Source organism: Sinohyriopsis cumingii, chromosome 9 (genome assembly GCF_028554795.1).
Source record: "Sinohyriopsis cumingii isolate HCF-2022 chromosome 9, ASM2855479v2, whole genome shotgun sequence".
Classification (NCBI taxonomy): Eukaryota; Metazoa; Mollusca; class Bivalvia; order Unionida; family Unionidae; genus Sinohyriopsis; species Sinohyriopsis cumingii.
In genome coordinates, this window is record NC_142969.1 from 16,096,812 (window position 1) to 16,115,513 (window position 18,702).

Consider the following 18,702-nt stretch of genomic DNA (forward strand, 5'->3'; position numbering starts at 1 on the left):
ACAATTAAATCTAACATATGGAAACGGAAAATATAAATTAAATTACAACACTTTTGCATCAAACAGTATTTATACAGGAAAACAAAAATATTAAACCATATATAGTTCGTTAGGATTTGCTTCCCAATAATCACCAACTTTATACAACATTGAAAAATGCTTCATCTTGCATTTACTTGTAATAGTTTCAAAATATTAAAATCCAAATAACTGGAGATAAAAGTATTATATAATGATTACCCCCATGAAACGGATAAGCACAGTGCATATATACATGTTTGGATGGACAGTGTAGCTTGGAAACGTACAAATATTTGAACTGCCATTATTTTGTGTACTGCAAACATCTAGAGCTTCCAACATTACCCCTACATTTATCAAATTGTTTTGGGTATATTTCGCTTATGACCCCTACTCGGCATGAAACAATTTCAGTTAAAAAAAGGCCAACTTGTAAGCGGGTATATTTAGTATAAGTGCATTTCCTGACTTTCCTGAAACAGAAAGCTGCTCCAAATATTGACTCAATTTGATCATTATTTTCCTGAGAGATATCTCTCTTATATTAAAAGTTTTACTTTAATTCATATCAGACCCCTTGTCATCACATAATGGTCTGAATGTTCTCAAGTGGGTCCAAGGACCACAAAGAAGTTCAGTATATTTTAGGTCCATGGTAACTGCTGGGTCTTGTTTGGTTTTGATCTCAGACCTTTGGAAAGACTTGCAAAGATATATACCTATATATACTGAAGACCACGAATGTATGAGCTAAGACCCATTGATCAGCCGTGAAAGCTCAAATGGTTCCATTGACATCCCTTAATACAGCTATATGGTGTCCTGAGGTTAAATGAGATCCCGTGGTTGAGAAAGAGGATTCCGATTTATGACCTGGTGTCTATTATTATCTCCTTGTATATACCTACCATGACCAAAGCGCCTCTGGATGATGCCAGGGATGAGTATAGAGATTTAATCTAAGGATAATGCGACATGTTTTTTTCTTCTCTTGAAATTCAGTGTAACTTTTTCTATTGTTTTTTTTTAAGCAGTTGCTTGTATTTGGATTTTACATAAAGCTAAAAGTTTTCATAAACCTGTCCAAATGACTTACAATGGTGAAAGGTAAACACGGAGTCACTGTGTGTCTTTGATATTCATAGATGTCACATAACCATCATCCAATCCTGATAAATCAAGGTGTAACAAGTATAGCCCATTTGTAGCCACTTTTGTTTTCAGATTTTGATGCTAAATTTTTATTTGGCTATAACCAGATACGGGATTGCTAAATTGTATGGCCATAAATGAAAGTGGTCCCTTATTCAACATTGTCTTTACCATGGCCAGACAAGGCCTAGCTACCATTTAGCAGGCCTAGTAATAAAGGAATATTGAAGATTGAAGCCAAAGCTAAAACAATAATATCATACTCAAAGAAGCTATTGAAAATTGACTTGAATGTGTTATCATATTTCAACAGGTACGACTAATTTTGAACAGCTGTTTGGTTAAGTTTTCAAAGCTGTGTTTTGATTTTGCCATGTTTCAACAGGGTCCCAAATTCAATATTTATATGCCTGTCGACTGTTAGGCCTAGAATCTTTATATGATCGATTATGAAATGCACAAACCTACGGTCATCAAAAGTATTTGTCTGGTACCATTAAACTCAACTGTTGATAATTCAGGCCTTTTAAACTATAATTCATTCGTTGACAATATTACTGTGACCAGAATCATTACAGTATATGTAACCACCATCATATGACTTGTGTTCAAGGATCTAAAGGTCAAAAGTTAGGGCCATTTTGCCTCAAAGAAAAATTGATTTTGTTCTTCAGTATGTTCATTCACCAACCTTTGTTGATATCTTGTACTTAAGGTAATATGGAAACATTACCTTCTGGTGTAAAAAGGTCATAGGTCTTAGATATGTAAAGACTAAAATAAAAATAATGGTTTCTGCACAAAAATTCAGTTCAAGACTACATCCATTGAACAAAGGTTACAGTCACTGAGACCCATTGGTCAAGTGATGTCCAGATTTAACCATACACTATTTGTGTCCACAGAGAGGACTATTCAATACTGAGCAGGTGTATAATTTGTCTTTTGTTTTTTTCTTTCCTTTAAATATAAATGGCTGTAAATTTATTACACAAAAGGGATGTTGCAAAAACCAAATAAACTTTTCAATAGAACATCAAGTGCAAGTGAGTGCATAATCACAAAACATGTCTGATTAAAGAAATATTTTGCAGATTCTGTGTTAGCTAATGTAAAGTTTGATAGAGTATATTCCATTTCAGGTAGAGACTGGAAGTGGGGGGATCAAGATGGGGAACCTGGTAATATTGGAGTAGTGATCAAAGGCAAGGATGATGGCCTGGTTTGGGTAAGTTAAGAACATTGTTATTTTCAACCAAGGCTGCAATTTTCAATAATGGTAATACTGAAAGCCTCAAACTGCAGACCTTTTCTAACATAACACAAGACTCACTAGTTTAATAGAAAGCATGAAATCTCTACTATGTTTAACTGATTGTTTGTTTCTCAACGAATTAATGTTAATTTATAAATAAGTATGTGCCATAGAGCAGAATTGTAATTATAGAGCAATTGTGGTATATTGCTTCAAAAAGACTACAAGCTTTCACCAAAAGAGTTGAGACCTTGTTTACATGCTTGCGAGCTCTTAGTGATTAAAACTATTGCTAAGTTTATTTACATGCAGATTCAGTGAATTTAATCTCCTTAGAATTGTGATTATATAAAACGTTTTGAATGCAACATTGAGTAACATCAGATTTACTCATATACAAGTATACTTACTGGTATAAACAAAAAATACATATTAGTTTTTTTAGAAACATCTATCTGTTTCTAAATCTTTGTACATTATGCTATGTGTTTGTCCCAGCGCTAAACATCACTATAAACTGCAACAGTGCAAACATTGTAGCTATATAATTCAAATTGATCATGCTACCTTAAAGACAAATGTCACTCACACATAAAGGTTGTCAGGTCTTGTACTCTTTTATACAAAAATGGAATAATCATCTAAAGAGAATCTATCTTTATATGTTGCTGTTATAAAAGAAGAAAATCACGAAAAAGCAGTTATAGTTATGTGTTGCAAATATTGCTTTATGAGCATATCAGGCCAAGTACTATTGTTTGTTTATATTTTTGCTTTTTTTAAATTTAAGTACCATGCATTAATACAAATATGTTAATGGGTGAAATGTGGTGAACCGTCAACCCTAAGTACACATATTCTATGCAGGTGAAAATAGAAACACCGGGAACATATGATATTATTATTGTATTACCTGATGTCATATGAAAATGACAATAATTAATTAATATCATGTATTAACCTTTAGCTTTTTATCAGTGTGTACTGGTCCAGTCCGAAGAACTTTTTTAAATCATGACTTTTATGAAAGTTTTATTCTCTCCTAGATAAACAGTTATTACTATTTCAGTGATACATTTCATGGCAATCATATGGAATACCATGTGGACTTAAGAATGAACCAATCTGATTGTCATGTGTTGTACTAGTGGAACATTTCCATTCCCCAGTAGACTGGTTCTTGCTGACTTATTTAATGTATTAGAAGAACATGCATCACTATCATGTTTAGGGTGGTTAATTCAGGTTTTTAGTTAAACAAATAACACTCTAATATTAATAAAATAAGAATAGTGTTTGGAGGTTTGTCAGATATAAATTATTATAATATTTTTTGGTCTCAGTAACCAAATGCTTCAGCAGTCACAAACAGCAAAATTCCTACTTTAATAGTTGTGCAAAACTAATTAGAAATGCAAATATATTATCATAAGGTTATTGACTTTGATTCTTAGCAGTAGTTTATCTTTGGACATAAGTTTTTTTCAGACTATTGTAAAATAGGTAAAATCAGGAAGGTATAAAGTTTGTGAGATAGTTTACCATAGTACTTACAATACTACAAACATCTGCTTAGTAAAATAACCATCCATAAGGCGAGATGAGCAGTATCACCATTGGTGAATTAATATATGCAATACTTATTACGTTAGATTGCTCAAAAAGAAAATGGACTGGGATTTCAGAAGTTTGGCAACAACCTTTATTGATGCATATCAGAATATTTATTTTAAATAGTATTTAATTTTATTTAGATTAATCTTTTCATAGGAAATTTGCTTTAAGGTGTTCATTACAGTTTTTAATTTGTTATATTTTCTAAACCCCTTTTTGGATTTTCTTATTTGGAATGAATAATTATGATGATAAAACAACTAAATCTTTATCGTTTCGTCTTTGTGACAAGATCTCACAGGAGATTTGTGTCAACACATTAACCCCTTGAGGATTTTGTAGTTTTCACCTGAAATTAGAGTAGGAAACACATTTTGAAAGCTATTCCTGAATAAATTCTAATAAATCAACTTCAGGTGATTTTGCAATAACAGTATGTCTAGTTGTATTTGAAACATTGTGTTTCGTTGGCTTTTGGCTTGCGCATGAGCAGAAAGGTAAAAGTTGGAGTTCTTTTTTCTTTTTTTTTTATTGTTTAACGGACCAATTATTTTCATATTAAGACCACTCTTTATTCCAAATGCCCATCTTATCCTACTTTTGGCAAAGGTTCATCTGTCTGTTTGCAGTTCATACCAGTCTGCCTTAGAGCTGAGACCAAAAAGTATAAAATCCAGACACAAAATCGGATTCCAACCCTGGGCGAATTTTGGATGGAAAAAAATCGGGTCCAAAAAATAAGTTTTTCCCTCTGTATTTTGTAGTGCAACTAGAACTTCCAGATTATTTGGTATCATTGTAGAGCTACATCTGTCTACCTTTCTATAATACCACCCACTTTAGTGTATCGTATATGACCTTGACTTTACAGAGCTGGGCAGTAGGCTACTACCTCCTGCCATGTAAACTCATCACCAGGGGTTAATGTGTTAAGGTGGTTTTGAACATTTTCACTTGATTATATTAACTAAACACTTTGAAGAATTTTGTTTGTACATTGGATGAATCATTCTCAAGCTTACACAATTATTTCTGATAAATATATTCTGAACCTTTAGACATTGTAGTCAAGGCTACATTGTTTTACTTCAAATCTCTGATTGTTAAGTTGACTTGCAGACTCTGGCCATCTTGTTGTTTTGTTTAACTAAGTTACTTCGTTCAGCTTGTTATAATTCTTGACTATAATCTATGGTGTGATTTACTGCAAGAAAACATTGTTATACTAATGCTTAGAGTAACAGACCAGGTTGCAGAGACAAACTGTGTGGTTAGGTAATTTTTCAGTAGGAAGCTTATATTCAGTCTTGATTTCACTTTGGCAGATTGTGTCATAAGCTTAAGCATACAGAGGTATGTTAATTTAGCTTTGTTTAATTGTTTGAATTTGTAATGGAAAAAGTAGAAGGCAATGATATTTCTTCCAAGAATAAAAAATTGTTTATTCTTTTAATTATGCAACGAACATCCTCAAGATCAGATAATAAATAGCTGTGAGACTGACAAACAAATAATGTATTTATCATATTTATCAATCAGGAACATATGTACTTATAACTTTTTTCACATGACTATGATATAAGAGCAGTGAAAAAAGTATTTGAGTAGATTATGAATTTAAAATGACACTTTGGTCATTTATATATTACCATTAAAAAGAAAGTTGTTTGATTTCAAGGAGATGAGTACACATATTTTGGATGGAAGATAAAATTAATAAGTTCAGAGTGTATGTTATTATGGTATACTAATCATGATATTTGATATTTCGTTCCTGTTGCTGCACATAATGAACAATGAGGTCCCATACGAATAGAAAGCTGTGACATTAGCTAATACCTTTTCCTACATGTAAAATAACATGTAAAATAACTGTATTATTTCAGATATATATTAAGAACAACTCAGTCACTCATAAAAGTGCATAAAAATGTTTCATTTCAGGTCCGTTGGCCAGATAAAAGAAAAAACATTTACAGCTTTGGCAAAAATGAAAAATTTGAGCTTGAATTATGGTATGTATTAAACCTTTGGCTGAAATGTACAGTAAACACTAAGCACATAGACATATTGTTTGCTGTTGTTTTTTTTTTGTATGTATGTGTTATGCAGACTGCCCATGTGTGATAAATTCTTTCCCATCATTATACCTATAAAATCAATAGCATAAGTGATAGTTAACAAGAACATTAACTTTGATGTAAATATGTGCATTTTGGAGAAAGATTGTTAGTAAAGCTACATTCATAATGCTGTTTGGCCATTTTGACTAACATTTCTGCTCAGAAATAAGAGAAGGTAATCCATCATTTGTCTATGCATATGATTGGAAAAAAACTGATATGGTGAGAAGTTTTAGGAATATGTACTTCACTACATTTAAATACTATGCCTCTGTCCAGTACAGATGCTAATGCTTTATCATCATAAATTAATTGTTTAAACACGAGCTTGTGCTTATCATTATTTGCAGTATGAGCAAAGATATGAATGTTATTCTTTGCTGTTGTACTTCACAAAGAATGATTCTACATCAATCTGTAGTTCTGATATTTATGTTTGTTGTTTGTTGGGATATATTTGCTGTGCTGATAGCTTATTGCATCGTGGATCACTTAAAAATCAATTACACTTAACACTGTTCCAACAACTGATGTAATCATGCTTGGCGTTTTAGATATGGAGTAAATATGCTGCTGTGCACAAACTTAGCAATAACCTCTGTGTTCTCTGAACTTTTTTAGTCCTTCCTGATTTCCAAGTTGACAATATCAGTTCATGATTGTCTATTCCAGAAAATTGGAAAAACTGTCCACTGACATGCTAAGAAGATCTTGTTAGAGTTATAAGGTCTGTGATAGAGTCAGATCTTAGTAAAATACATTGACCTATGCAAATGTAACCAATACCATTACTCCATTAATTTGTAAAAAAAATTCTGTATCTACTTTTCCAACCACCGTTCAAATGATCATTCAGATTCAATATTTATCCAGGTAGACAAGAAAGTAATATGAGTCTGTTACTGTAATATTCCAACAATATCAGGATCAGTATGGTTAGGTTTTCTTTAGAGCATGTTCATTAGAGCTTGATGTTTCATCAAATTTCTTTCTTTGCCTAAATAAATCAGCAAACTCATTGGTTCAGCTATGATAATTACACTGAAAGCTAGACTATTTGCATTGATTTATTTATACTTAGGATTTGTGATCACCTAATTCATTCATTTAATCAACTATTATCATCCAATCACCTTGAAATCGGTGACATACATTAAATTATCATGAACCACTTGTAGGGAGCTGCATTTTTGTTACATTGATCACGCTCTGTGTCAAGTAATAGAGGGTGGTTATTTGAACCCCCACCATTTTTCTCCACAGTTGATACCTGTTCATTAGTATTTAATAGATTTCATAAACTTTATGATGAAAGTATTACTTACAGAGCTCAAGCTTAGTCTCGTTATATGCACCCCCATCTGAAAGTGATGCCAAGGAAACTGGATTGAATGATATTTACGATGACAGGATGATTTACAAAACATAGATGATGATATAGAATTTCAGAATTGTTTCGATTGTGAAGATGACCTCTTGAACTTTGTATGATGACATCAGATAAAAAATATGCATGTACACTTTATTGCTTATTTACAAGATGATGTGGAATTAAAATATTATGGGATATTGTAAACTGGAATAATCTGAATTATATATATGTGGATTTAAAATTTCATGGATTATGGGTTTTAATATGATTGAATTTAATTTGAACATATTGTAAAGTGTCAATTTATTTGTGTCAAATGATACTCTGTGTTTGGATTTTACACTGGGGCAGTACATATAAACACTAAATTATGACAGCAATATATGTTTTGTAGTGAGATAGCAGGGTACAAAACTTGCAGAACGAAAAACATAATGATCTTCCCATTTGCCTCTTTCTTATTTCTGGACATATCCACAGGCTAATGCCTTGCAAATGAAAGCTTGAACAATCCTATTTTAGCCTGTCCCAGGGCTTAATGAAATTGACTTGTAAATACCTTGATACAAAAAGATACCTGTTTTTAAAATTAATGTGGGAATCAATATTAGCTAAATCCGTAACCATTCTTTTTATCCAAGTAATTCAGACACTGTATACTAAAATCCTCAGTAAAAATTTACTTAATCATTTGAGTTATCCTCAGTGCTTTGTAAGTACTTTAACAAAAAATCAGTGCATAAATATGTAAGATATAATTACCATGTCCTTTTCCTTGAAAATAAATATATTATCAGCCTAATGTGAAATGATGACATTTACATATCTGACACATATTCAGTCAACATGTATATTTATGTTTTTTTTTTAATACAGTGTTCCGTTTGATAGTCCAGTTCAAAGCCAGACAGAAGGAATGGCAACAGATCCTGAACCTCCGTTTACACCAGAGTCCGTAAGTAATCCCAACTTTGAAACGGTCAGTCTGAAAACCATAACATACAAGAGAATGTGAAGATTTGCTCTAAGAGAAAACAGTTAATCCATTTTTACTTGTACCATCATTTGATGTTGACAGTTTGGTGCAATTAGCTAGATGAAAATTGTCAAAGAAGGTACATACATGTGTAAACATCCAGACATAAAATCTGGAATCTACCAACATGTAAACAGTTACTGTTTTATACATGGCATTTGTTGTATCTGTTTGTCTGTATTTTATTGTCCTCTAAGGACAACCTTGGTTTAGGTCAAGACAGAGAAACTTTCTTATTATTCACTGCTGAATTTTTTGTGTAATATGTTTATTTATATGTGTAATATAGATTACATGTTCTGAAATATGCAGTTAGAATTAAGACGCTTGCAAAGAATATTGCGGATATATCCTTCTCAATTTCCAGCAATTTAACCTAAATTTTGTTTCTACAGGGAGGCAAAACTGATGTTTCTTTTTCTGGTCAAGCTAGCTTGAAGACAACAAGTCAGGAGAGAATTTTTGAAACAACTGGAGGTATGATTTGGCAGTGTTATGCAGTATTATCAGTAAAGGTTCAGAATTAATCGGTTGTGGATGTGTGACAGGTTGAAAACATTTTAATAGTATTAATATCTATGGGTCTGAATTCCTGCTTTGGATGTTCTGTAGATTACATAATTCACCATGTCAAATGTTAAGTATCTGATGTTTGTATAAGATAATCCTTTTATACCAACTATTGATATTTCACCCCAATAGAAATAATAAAGCCAGGGAAGCAAAATTGTTATTGAAACATTCTTTTAACGTCTGGTGGTCAAGAAATGTACTTGTGAAGGGTAGAGTAATACATTTTCGACCACTTTACAGTTTTATATTTAAAGCTTAAGAAATTAAACAAATGTTTTATTAATATCTTTTCAAGTCTCTTTTATTTTATCAATATAACCAGATATCTTTTAACTTTGAATTTTGGAGAGACCCTGTTGAATCTTTTGAGAACCAGCAACACAAATGATCTGCATGAACAGAATGTGAATATTGATTCATAGAATCATGATCATTCTTTATTTATTGTAATAGTAAGAGAGAGATATGTTTTAAGCTTTAAGCAATGATTGATAGATGAATAATATATATATATATTATGCACAGCTTTCATGAACCTCGTTTTAGGAATTGTATGCAATTAGAGTTGCTTAGGTATACTTTTAGAACTTCACGGCTTAAGGCATCAGAGTTAAGAAATTACAAAGCAGAATCTGTGGGTGGATATAACCCTGCATAGATATGTGATTTTATTGTTCTAAAGTGAATCGCGACAACACATTCAAGAAAATATATTTAGAGATGACTTTGCTGAATCTTGTTATCCAATCCTTTGTATTAAATATACACCAAGTAACCATAATACTGTACAAGAGAAAAGTATTGATAAATTGGAGAGCAAAAATATGCAACCATTTAATGATATATTTAACCAAAAAATTTTTTGTTTTAACTTTATCAGAGCCTAACATAATTTGTGCTGATTGACTGTTGAAATGGCTTGTTCATTATTGTGCATTTTGGCTTTGAAACATTGTGATAGTATAACTCTCATTTTTATCTTATTGTTGATAGACCAGCAGATATAATTGATAACAGTGAACCAGAAACATAAATCTATTTGTCATATTCAGTGTTTGTAATGTTGAAAATTATGGGGAATACCAAATCCCAACAGGAAGAGCTTGCAAGATTCATGTGCTTTTGATCGAGACCATCATTTCAATCAAAGCAAACACTAAAAATAATATATTATGTATCACCCATTTTGAAATATAAATTTTAGTTAAATTGCATTTAATAGCATTAAGTTAAATAAAGCTGTGTTCGAAGAGAAATATTGTTCTAATTAATTGTATGATTTAATTGGGTATAAATATATAGTCTGGTATGATTCAGTGAAAACCTTGTAAGAACTTGGTTAATGTCAAAGCCTTGAAATCATTAACAATTGGCACTTTAGTTTTAAAGTTAAGAATGTTCATATGTGTGTCAATCAGTTAGTTCTCAGGATAGTCAGTACGCACTGTATTATCCATTGGGGTTATATCTATCATAACAACTTCAATCTTTAATATTTTTTACCAGATTGTAAGGCATGTAACAGATAATCAGAAAGTTTTCCAATAACGGTTCATTGTAATATATGTTCCTTTTTGCAGCGTATAGAAGTGCTACAGTGATAACAACATACCAGAATTCTTCAACACAAATAACAGTTCCAGCAACCCCTAGTACCATTTTGCTGCCCACCTCTACATCCAGCAATTCCAGCACACCAACTACCAGCATTATGGTGACAACCATCGCTGTAACTAGTATCACTGTAACAACATCTGAAAGTACATCTTCACTCGTAACTGCTCCAGTGATGACACCTTGGTCTGAAACTTTAACAACTTCAATGCCGACAATATCTTTAGCATTGGGTACATTTCAAACAGTCACTTTGTATGAAAGAATCATTGAAGATAGTAGCAGCACAGGCATGTTATTTATATGCCTGCCATAAGTAGGAGTGCATCAGTTTGTGATTTCTGTGTAGTCATCCGTATGACTGTCCCTTAATCATCATCTTCCCTATTTCATTACTGCACAACACATAGAGTTCTTCACCACCTACAATTACCAAACATTGTAAATAATTTTTTTTCCAAAGGAAGAACAACATTAATTTCAAACTCAAAATGAGAACTGTCATCGTCATAGGATTGAATACAAACTTTCTAAAAAGATGAAACTATGCATATCATCAGATATATATCAAGTTCAAATTCACATCCCCACTGCTTTTGTACTGTCAGATTGCACCCTTATGATATGCAAATGAAGGAGCTAACAAGGTGGGTGGCTAGGTGAGGTGCCCTATTATACGTATGTGGTGACTGACAAGTCAGATTGTAAACTGCAATGCCCTGACACTCATCCAATATTATTCTATAAAGTATTGACCACTCATCTCTGTCAAAAATACTGCTATGTATTCCTTCAGATGTTATTTACTTTGCGAGTGTTACGGTAAATTTTACACATCAATAAGCACCCAACCATGATAATTTAATCTCATATTTTTACAATACACCCCATATAACATGATTCAGTATGAAAAATACGTATTATTGATGCAATTGAATACATTTGTTATTGATACGCCATCCAAACTTGCCAGATACTTTTGCACTCACATTCATCCAGAGGTCTAGTTAGCACTAAACGAAACTTGTATAGATTCAGCTTTTAAAATAACCCTTAGGGTTGCCATCTTGAATATGCCTTTGCTGCTAAAAAATGGGTTAGCCGTATCAACATGGTGTCTCAGTATGATACTTCCTAAAATGTCTAGTTAACCTAAAATAAAACTGGTGCTGATCTGACATCCAATAATGCAATCATGTCAGCCATCTTGAAAGCTTCTTGTTGGTTATTCTCTTGAATGAAGAATTATATAAAAAAAAAGAAGTTTCACCGGAAGAATTATCATGATGTCTGGTTGATCCTAAATGAAAATGGTCCACGCTGTCATCCAGTACGGCAACCATTTTATTTATTCTTGTATATGGATATTGATGCAGTGTTTTACCATACTGCTGTAGTCGTACATATGTCATTAACACTTATGATGTGACCATACATCTTAATGGAATTACGTTTAAAGGAAGTTTGCTACTTTAACCGTATCTTTGTTTACTCTTCATAAGTATGTGTGCTTGCATTTAATTTGATCTAGCTATGCAAGTTTCTATAAGCATGACATGTAAGTCATGCATGTTCTAAAAATACAGATTGAATGTTATTTGGATGATTCATTGATTGCAACTTGAACTTTAGTTGTTTATTTTTTTAGCCGTTTTTCCACGTTGTCAGATACATTTTTGAGGATCATAAATATGTTTCTGTGTTCTGATTTGTTGCCCTGTTCACAAGATCTGATGAATTTTACTGCCAAAGAGTTTTGATTCACCTTATTAAATGATGGCTTCAATTGTAAAATATTGTTAATAAGTTCACTGGCAGCTGTGTTTGACTTCTCTTGGTACATTTTGACTTCTAGTAAAAAAGTCCAGTTTAAAAACAGGATATAGGTTTATATTCATGGATGTGTTTCAATATTTCTTTCTCTTTGTCAAGTCATAGTTCTTGTTGTTGTTGTTGTTGTAGGGCTTAACGCCATTTTTCAGCACGTGATTGGCTATACATGGCGGCCAGTATTAATGGTGGAGGAAGAACCCGGGAAAACCCCGGAAAGAAACACCGACCCACGAGAAGCTACTGGCAAGCTTTCTCACATACCCACATTAGCCGAATCCGAGACTCGAACCCACGTAGATAGAGGTGAGATGGCAGTGATCCGTAACGGAGAGCACTTTAGACCACTCGGCCACTCGGGCCCCCCATAGTTCTTGTAGAAAGGGTCTGCATAATCAATTCAAATTGCAAAAAAGACAAATTCTTGAAAAGCTTTTGATATTTGTTTACCAGGATATGAGATAAAGACATCAATCACAAAATAGCACCTATCATTATACTCTCTCTCTCTATAGAGGTCATGGGTTCGATCCCTGGCTGAGTCATACCAAAGACTCACAAAAATGATACTATCAGCTGCCTCGCTTGGCGCTCAGCATTAAGATGTTAGTGTTAGGATTGGTCGGCCTGGTGTCAGGATAATGTGACTGAGTGGGACATCATGCTACATGTCTGCGGCATGATGCCTCAGTGCTAGACATCACTATAAACTGCCACACTGCAGACATCGTAGCGATATGACTGAAAAATTGTTAAAGCTATGTTAAATATCCAAATCACACACAGACACACACACACTCTCTCTCTTTATATATATATATATATATATATATATATATATATATATATATCGTATTAAACATGAAAAATAGTTCTAAAAGGGAAGTATGAAATTTGTATTTGCAATCAGAACTGTTAGTATTATCTCATTTATTTTGTTAACAATTGCTTACTGTAAAAAAAATAGCAAATTTAAACTACTAGGCTACCTGTACATATACTGGATGTGGGGTGTAGTAATTATCATAGCATACATCAATATCATCAAAAATGAATATTAAAAACAGTTATTGTTACTCTGTTTATGCTCATTACAATAATTTTAACTGAAGGTTCATTGTAAATAAAAAGTGATAATTCGATTTGAACGAGATGATAGATTTTATACATTAAGAGCAACTTCAAATGGTTATGAAGAGGGATTATCCATACAAATTTATAAAAATAAAATCATCAATAAATTTGAAATGAATGAAAAAATGAATTTGTTGAAAATGATTATTTACAAATATTGTCAAATATTCAAGATCGCATTTATATTATGTGCTCTTCATTGAAAAGTTCGAACATTTCTTACTTATGAAAATAAATCTGCCACACTTATCTCAGTTGCAATAGTTAATTTATCAGAGATATGAATGTGTATTATCCAGCTGATTCTTGCGTTAGTTTATAAAAAAAAGCATCCAGCAAACAAAACATGTTAATGACAAAAGATACAATTATTCTTTTAAAATATTTAAAAGCACAGAAGAATGAAAAGGAATTTTAAAGTTTTTTGAAGAGAGAAAGCAAGAAGTGCAAAAGTTATATTTATTGGAGATCAAGTGTTGATTCAAATATGTCTTGTGATGTGTAAGATAATTTATATTGGCATGTGAAATTGAGACACAAGCCAAAGATTAAATCAAATTGAGAGATTGCAAGAAGAAGCCATTGAGTTTCATGGGTTTGGGAATACAGTTTCTAAAAACTGTTCTGGAGGTAACATAGGTCTATATCAAATTTCAAACTTGCTAATTGAACATAAATTTGCCTTCTCTGTATTTAAGAGAAGATAATGTTGATATATATCCAATAAGGTCAACATCATCCATGTTATTGATACTACTTCAGAGTGGATGGCCACATCAGCATGTGTGTTTCACCTGAATACTTACAATATATTGTTGGTTCTAAATAAAAATGGTGCCAATCACTCATCCGTTATGGCAGCCGTTATGGTCATGTTGAAAGATTTGTTATTGCAACTCATCAAGAATAGATGGTGAAAGTCACATGGGGTTTATTCTAAAAGACATATAAAGGTGTCTGGTTGATCATATATAGCCAACCTTGCATATAAAAACGTCTTAAGCATCCAATTTGAAAATCTTGGTATTGAGTAAGATTTTTGTTTCAATAATCGGCAATTAAAAAGAAGATATGATAATATCATGAATTCAGTTAAGCAAGTTGATTATAATTATGGATGTAATTGATTTACAAAGTGTAAAATCGTTCGCTCTTGAAGTTTTAGAACCTATTGATTCATAGGGTGTATGGTGTCAAACCAGTGTGGAAGTTTTAGAACCCACTAAGATTATATGGTGTAAAATCATTGTTAATGTGTTTGAACCCATTGATTTGTATTATGTAAATTCATTCAGTATTGAAGTGTTAGGACCCATTGGTTTATACTGTGTAAAATAGTTCATTGCTGAAGAATTAGAAATTATCGATTGTATAGTTTAAAACAGTTTCATAGTGAATTTTTAGAACTGATTGATTGATTAGAAGTAACCAGGAAATTCTGTTTCCTATGGCGGTACAGGATTGTGAGTCAGAATTCCTTGTTGTCAGAAGTGGAGGTCAAAATAAATATGAAGGGGTCTCTGATGTACAAATGTGGGTAAAGGGAATAAGAAATTAAGACACTGTTATTTAATATTTATAGGCAAGATGTCTTTGTGATAGTGACCTTGTACAGGTAAACTAGTAATATGGCTTTAAGTATCTGTGTACCTGACAAATGAAAAGGTTTGACATAAATGAAGTATAGAATAACTATTTACCGCATATATACTTACAATTTACGTCATTCTTGTTATTATTTCAATGTTTCTGACTCAATCTGAGCATATATTCATAAGCATTTTGCAATACCAATTTTCTTCATACTAGAATGCCAGTGATTGCATGCATATGCAAAGATTTTAGTTGGATTCACAACGTCCTCAATCACAAACATGTCTTCCTCAATTTTTGTCTTCTGTGGCATAATAATTATACCCCCCTCACAAGTCTGAGGGCTTAAAATGTCTATCCAACCCACCTTTATTAAATTAATATCTCCTGAAATGTCTGAGATTTAACTTTGATATCTACTTGAAGAAAAGTTATCACAAGTTTTCAAAATCATATTTGTAGTTAATATCTCCTAAACTATTTATTAAGGATACTTTTGTGAAACATAGTATTCTGTTATATAATGACTAGGCAATGCATGCTGAATATGATATGCATTTATGATGATGCCCTTTTTAAACAATGATAAAAGTGTTCATCTCTCCATCAAGCTTCACAATAAATATCTTCTAAACTTATTTAGATATCTTCATAAAACTGATTATGTATTGGTACCATTACATGTGTTTATATCACCTATAAGAGTACACTTTGTTAGATTGTTACGTTTAGAGGCAGTCATATTCTGTAGTCACTCACTTGGTATCTATTTGAAGGAATTAATTTGTTGTGATTTATTTTATGCTTTCCCTATTAAATATATACCACTAGGGCCTCAATTATTTTCCAGATAATTGCCTGCGGTGTGAGTATTAGTGATAATTAAAGCTGAATACGAAATTTATAAACCGTAAAATGGATATTATGGTTTTTACAATTTGTGCTGCTAGACCCATACCACTTTTTACTTTTAAAAGCAAAATAGATCTAAAATTTAAAAAAATAAGCAATAATTATTATAATAATTGTTTTATTGCAATATGATTATCCTTCTTCACATAGCCTACCAAGACATAAGAAACATTTTTAAGTAGAAGCATAAACATAACCTCAAAGTGTTGCATAGTGGTGTCAGGATAATGTGACTGGGTGGGACATCATGCTATATGTCTGCGGCATGATGTCCCAGTGCTGGACATCACTATAAACTGCCACACTGCAGACATCGTAGTGATATGACTGACAAAATGTTAAAGCAACGTTAAAAATCCTAATCAAACACACAAACCCATCCATACCGAAAAATAATAACAACGTTAAAGCTATTTTTATTTTAATATCAGTTCATCACGGTCTTGTTGGGTTTTTAATATGTCAGTTCTAACATGCACACTTTAGTTTGTCATTTCATGTGAATTCTTAATTTTGTTTGCTTAAGTTATATAACAGATTTATGCTGCTAGGATACCAAAATATTTTTTAAATTTCGAAACTTTGTTTGCTGACAGTGTTTAGATTTTGTCAGCATCATGTGACAATTTCTGTTCTTTCAGACAACCTGGATGTGAATGCGCCAGCCTCTCGAGTGCATACAGACTATTGGGAAATGTTGGCCCTGAAGGAAATTATGGAAGGTACGAGAGTACTGTGCCCACTGGTCTATCATAATTTGTTTTTGACGATTTCTTCCTTATATCAAAATATATCAAAAAGTAACTCCTAGATAATTTATGAAAGATATATTTGACTTCTTGTCCAGAAAAGCAGAGGTGTTCTTTTGATTAAATTTGGCAAGAAGTCTGAATGATTTATAATGCATATGATTTTTATTTGTTGATTTAAAAGCTACATAATTTTTCATTGTTGATGCGCTAGAACTCTTTGATTTATAAAGTGTTTGATCATTCGGTGTGGAAACGTTAAAACTCACAGATGTATAAGGTGCAAGATGTTTCAGTGTGGCAGCATTACATCTCTGACGTAATTGGAGTATAGTTGTTGATTTTGAAGTGTATCGAAGTGTTGGAATATATTGACTTAAATAGTGTACAGTCTGCTAGTGTTCAAATGTGCAAACATTAATTGATTGATAGGGTTTGCAACCTTTAGGTGCTGAGGTTTGAATGGATTAACTGATAAGGTGTACAGCATTTCATTGTTCAGGTGGTAGAATTCATTGGTCAGGTTTAAAATCATTGATGAATTTTTAGAACTTGGTGATGTATAATGTGTATAATCTATAATTGATAAAGTATCAGAGTTATTTGATTTGTAAGACATAACATTTCGTTGTTTAACTTATCGATTTTGTATGGTGTATAAATCTTTCATTGTTGAAGTGTTAAAATTGAGTGAGGTATATTATGTGTTAATGATGATATGAACTTCTTGATGTAGTAAGGTGCAAAAGCTCTCAGTGTTGAAACATTTGAATACACTGTAGTGAAATGTGAAAACTCTTGGAGGAAGGAAGTGGTACCACGCATTAATTAAGAAGGTTTGATATATGTCATAATGGAAGCATTATAGCTTATATATTGATAAGGTGTAGAGTAGAGTTTTTCAATGCTGAAGCACACAGACTTCATTTGTAAGATGTTAATATCTGTGAGGTTGCACTAGAACTCACTGATGTCTAAAATTTAAAATCAGAGTGTTGTTTTAGTTTTCATATAAGACTTAAAATCTCAGTGTTGATTTAAAATTCATATAAGATGTGAAACCTCAGTGTTGATGTTCTTGAATTAGATGTATAAGATATACAAAGATGCCATGTTGATGTGCAAGAACTTGTTAATATACAAGATGTAAAATTAACTTGTGGTTGATGTGTTTGAACTCGATGTATAAGATGCAAAATCTCTCATTGTTCATGTGCATTGAGGTACAGGTTGTGAAAGTATCTCAATTATTATGTGCCGGAAATTATTGGCATATCAGATGTAAAATCTCTGTTGACATGGTAGAATTTATTGCTGTACAAGCTGTAAAAATATGTGTTGATGCACACAGATTGTGGATATATTAGTTGTAAAATTGCACTGTGCTAGAAGTTATTGATTCAGGAGATGGAATTTGTTTGAATGATGAAACCATTGATGTATAATTTGTAAAGTATTTAATATCCGAAGGTTTAGGACTCTAGTATTAGTTCTATTGCTCTGATTTGATACACATTTTACTTTCTCCAGCTCGAATGAAAAACACCAAGGGCATTCACACAATCATTTGTGTGGATACATCTGCAAGTATGAGGCTGGGATCTGCATGGCATGAAACGAGGCATTTCGTCAATGATTTTGTTAAAGGTAACTGTAATTTGGCACTCCCAGAGATGAGGGTTTATGCTGGTCTCTCTTGCTTCTCTGGAAGATGTCTCTAAAAT

At 32.3% G+C, this 18,702-nt stretch overlaps 1 protein-coding gene across 1 annotated transcript in view; it reads left to right on the plus strand.

Moving 5' to 3' along the window:
* LOC149791314 (uncharacterized) overlaps nucleotides 1-18,702 on the plus strand; it is a 291,320-nt gene that overhangs the window by 150,830 nt on the left and 121,788 nt on the right. The window contains exons 15-21 of the mRNA XM_089969843.1: nucleotides 2,316-2,401; nucleotides 5,987-6,057; nucleotides 8,414-8,492; nucleotides 8,969-9,050; nucleotides 10,727-10,993; nucleotides 16,871-16,951; nucleotides 18,509-18,625. Of these exons, the coding sequence (XP_089825969.1) occupies nucleotides 2,316-2,401; nucleotides 5,987-6,057; nucleotides 8,414-8,492; nucleotides 8,969-9,050; nucleotides 10,727-10,993; nucleotides 16,871-16,951; nucleotides 18,509-18,625 (783 nt within the window). The remainder of the gene's footprint in view (nucleotides 1-2,315; nucleotides 2,402-5,986; nucleotides 6,058-8,413; nucleotides 8,493-8,968; nucleotides 9,051-10,726; nucleotides 10,994-16,870; nucleotides 16,952-18,508; nucleotides 18,626-18,702) is intronic.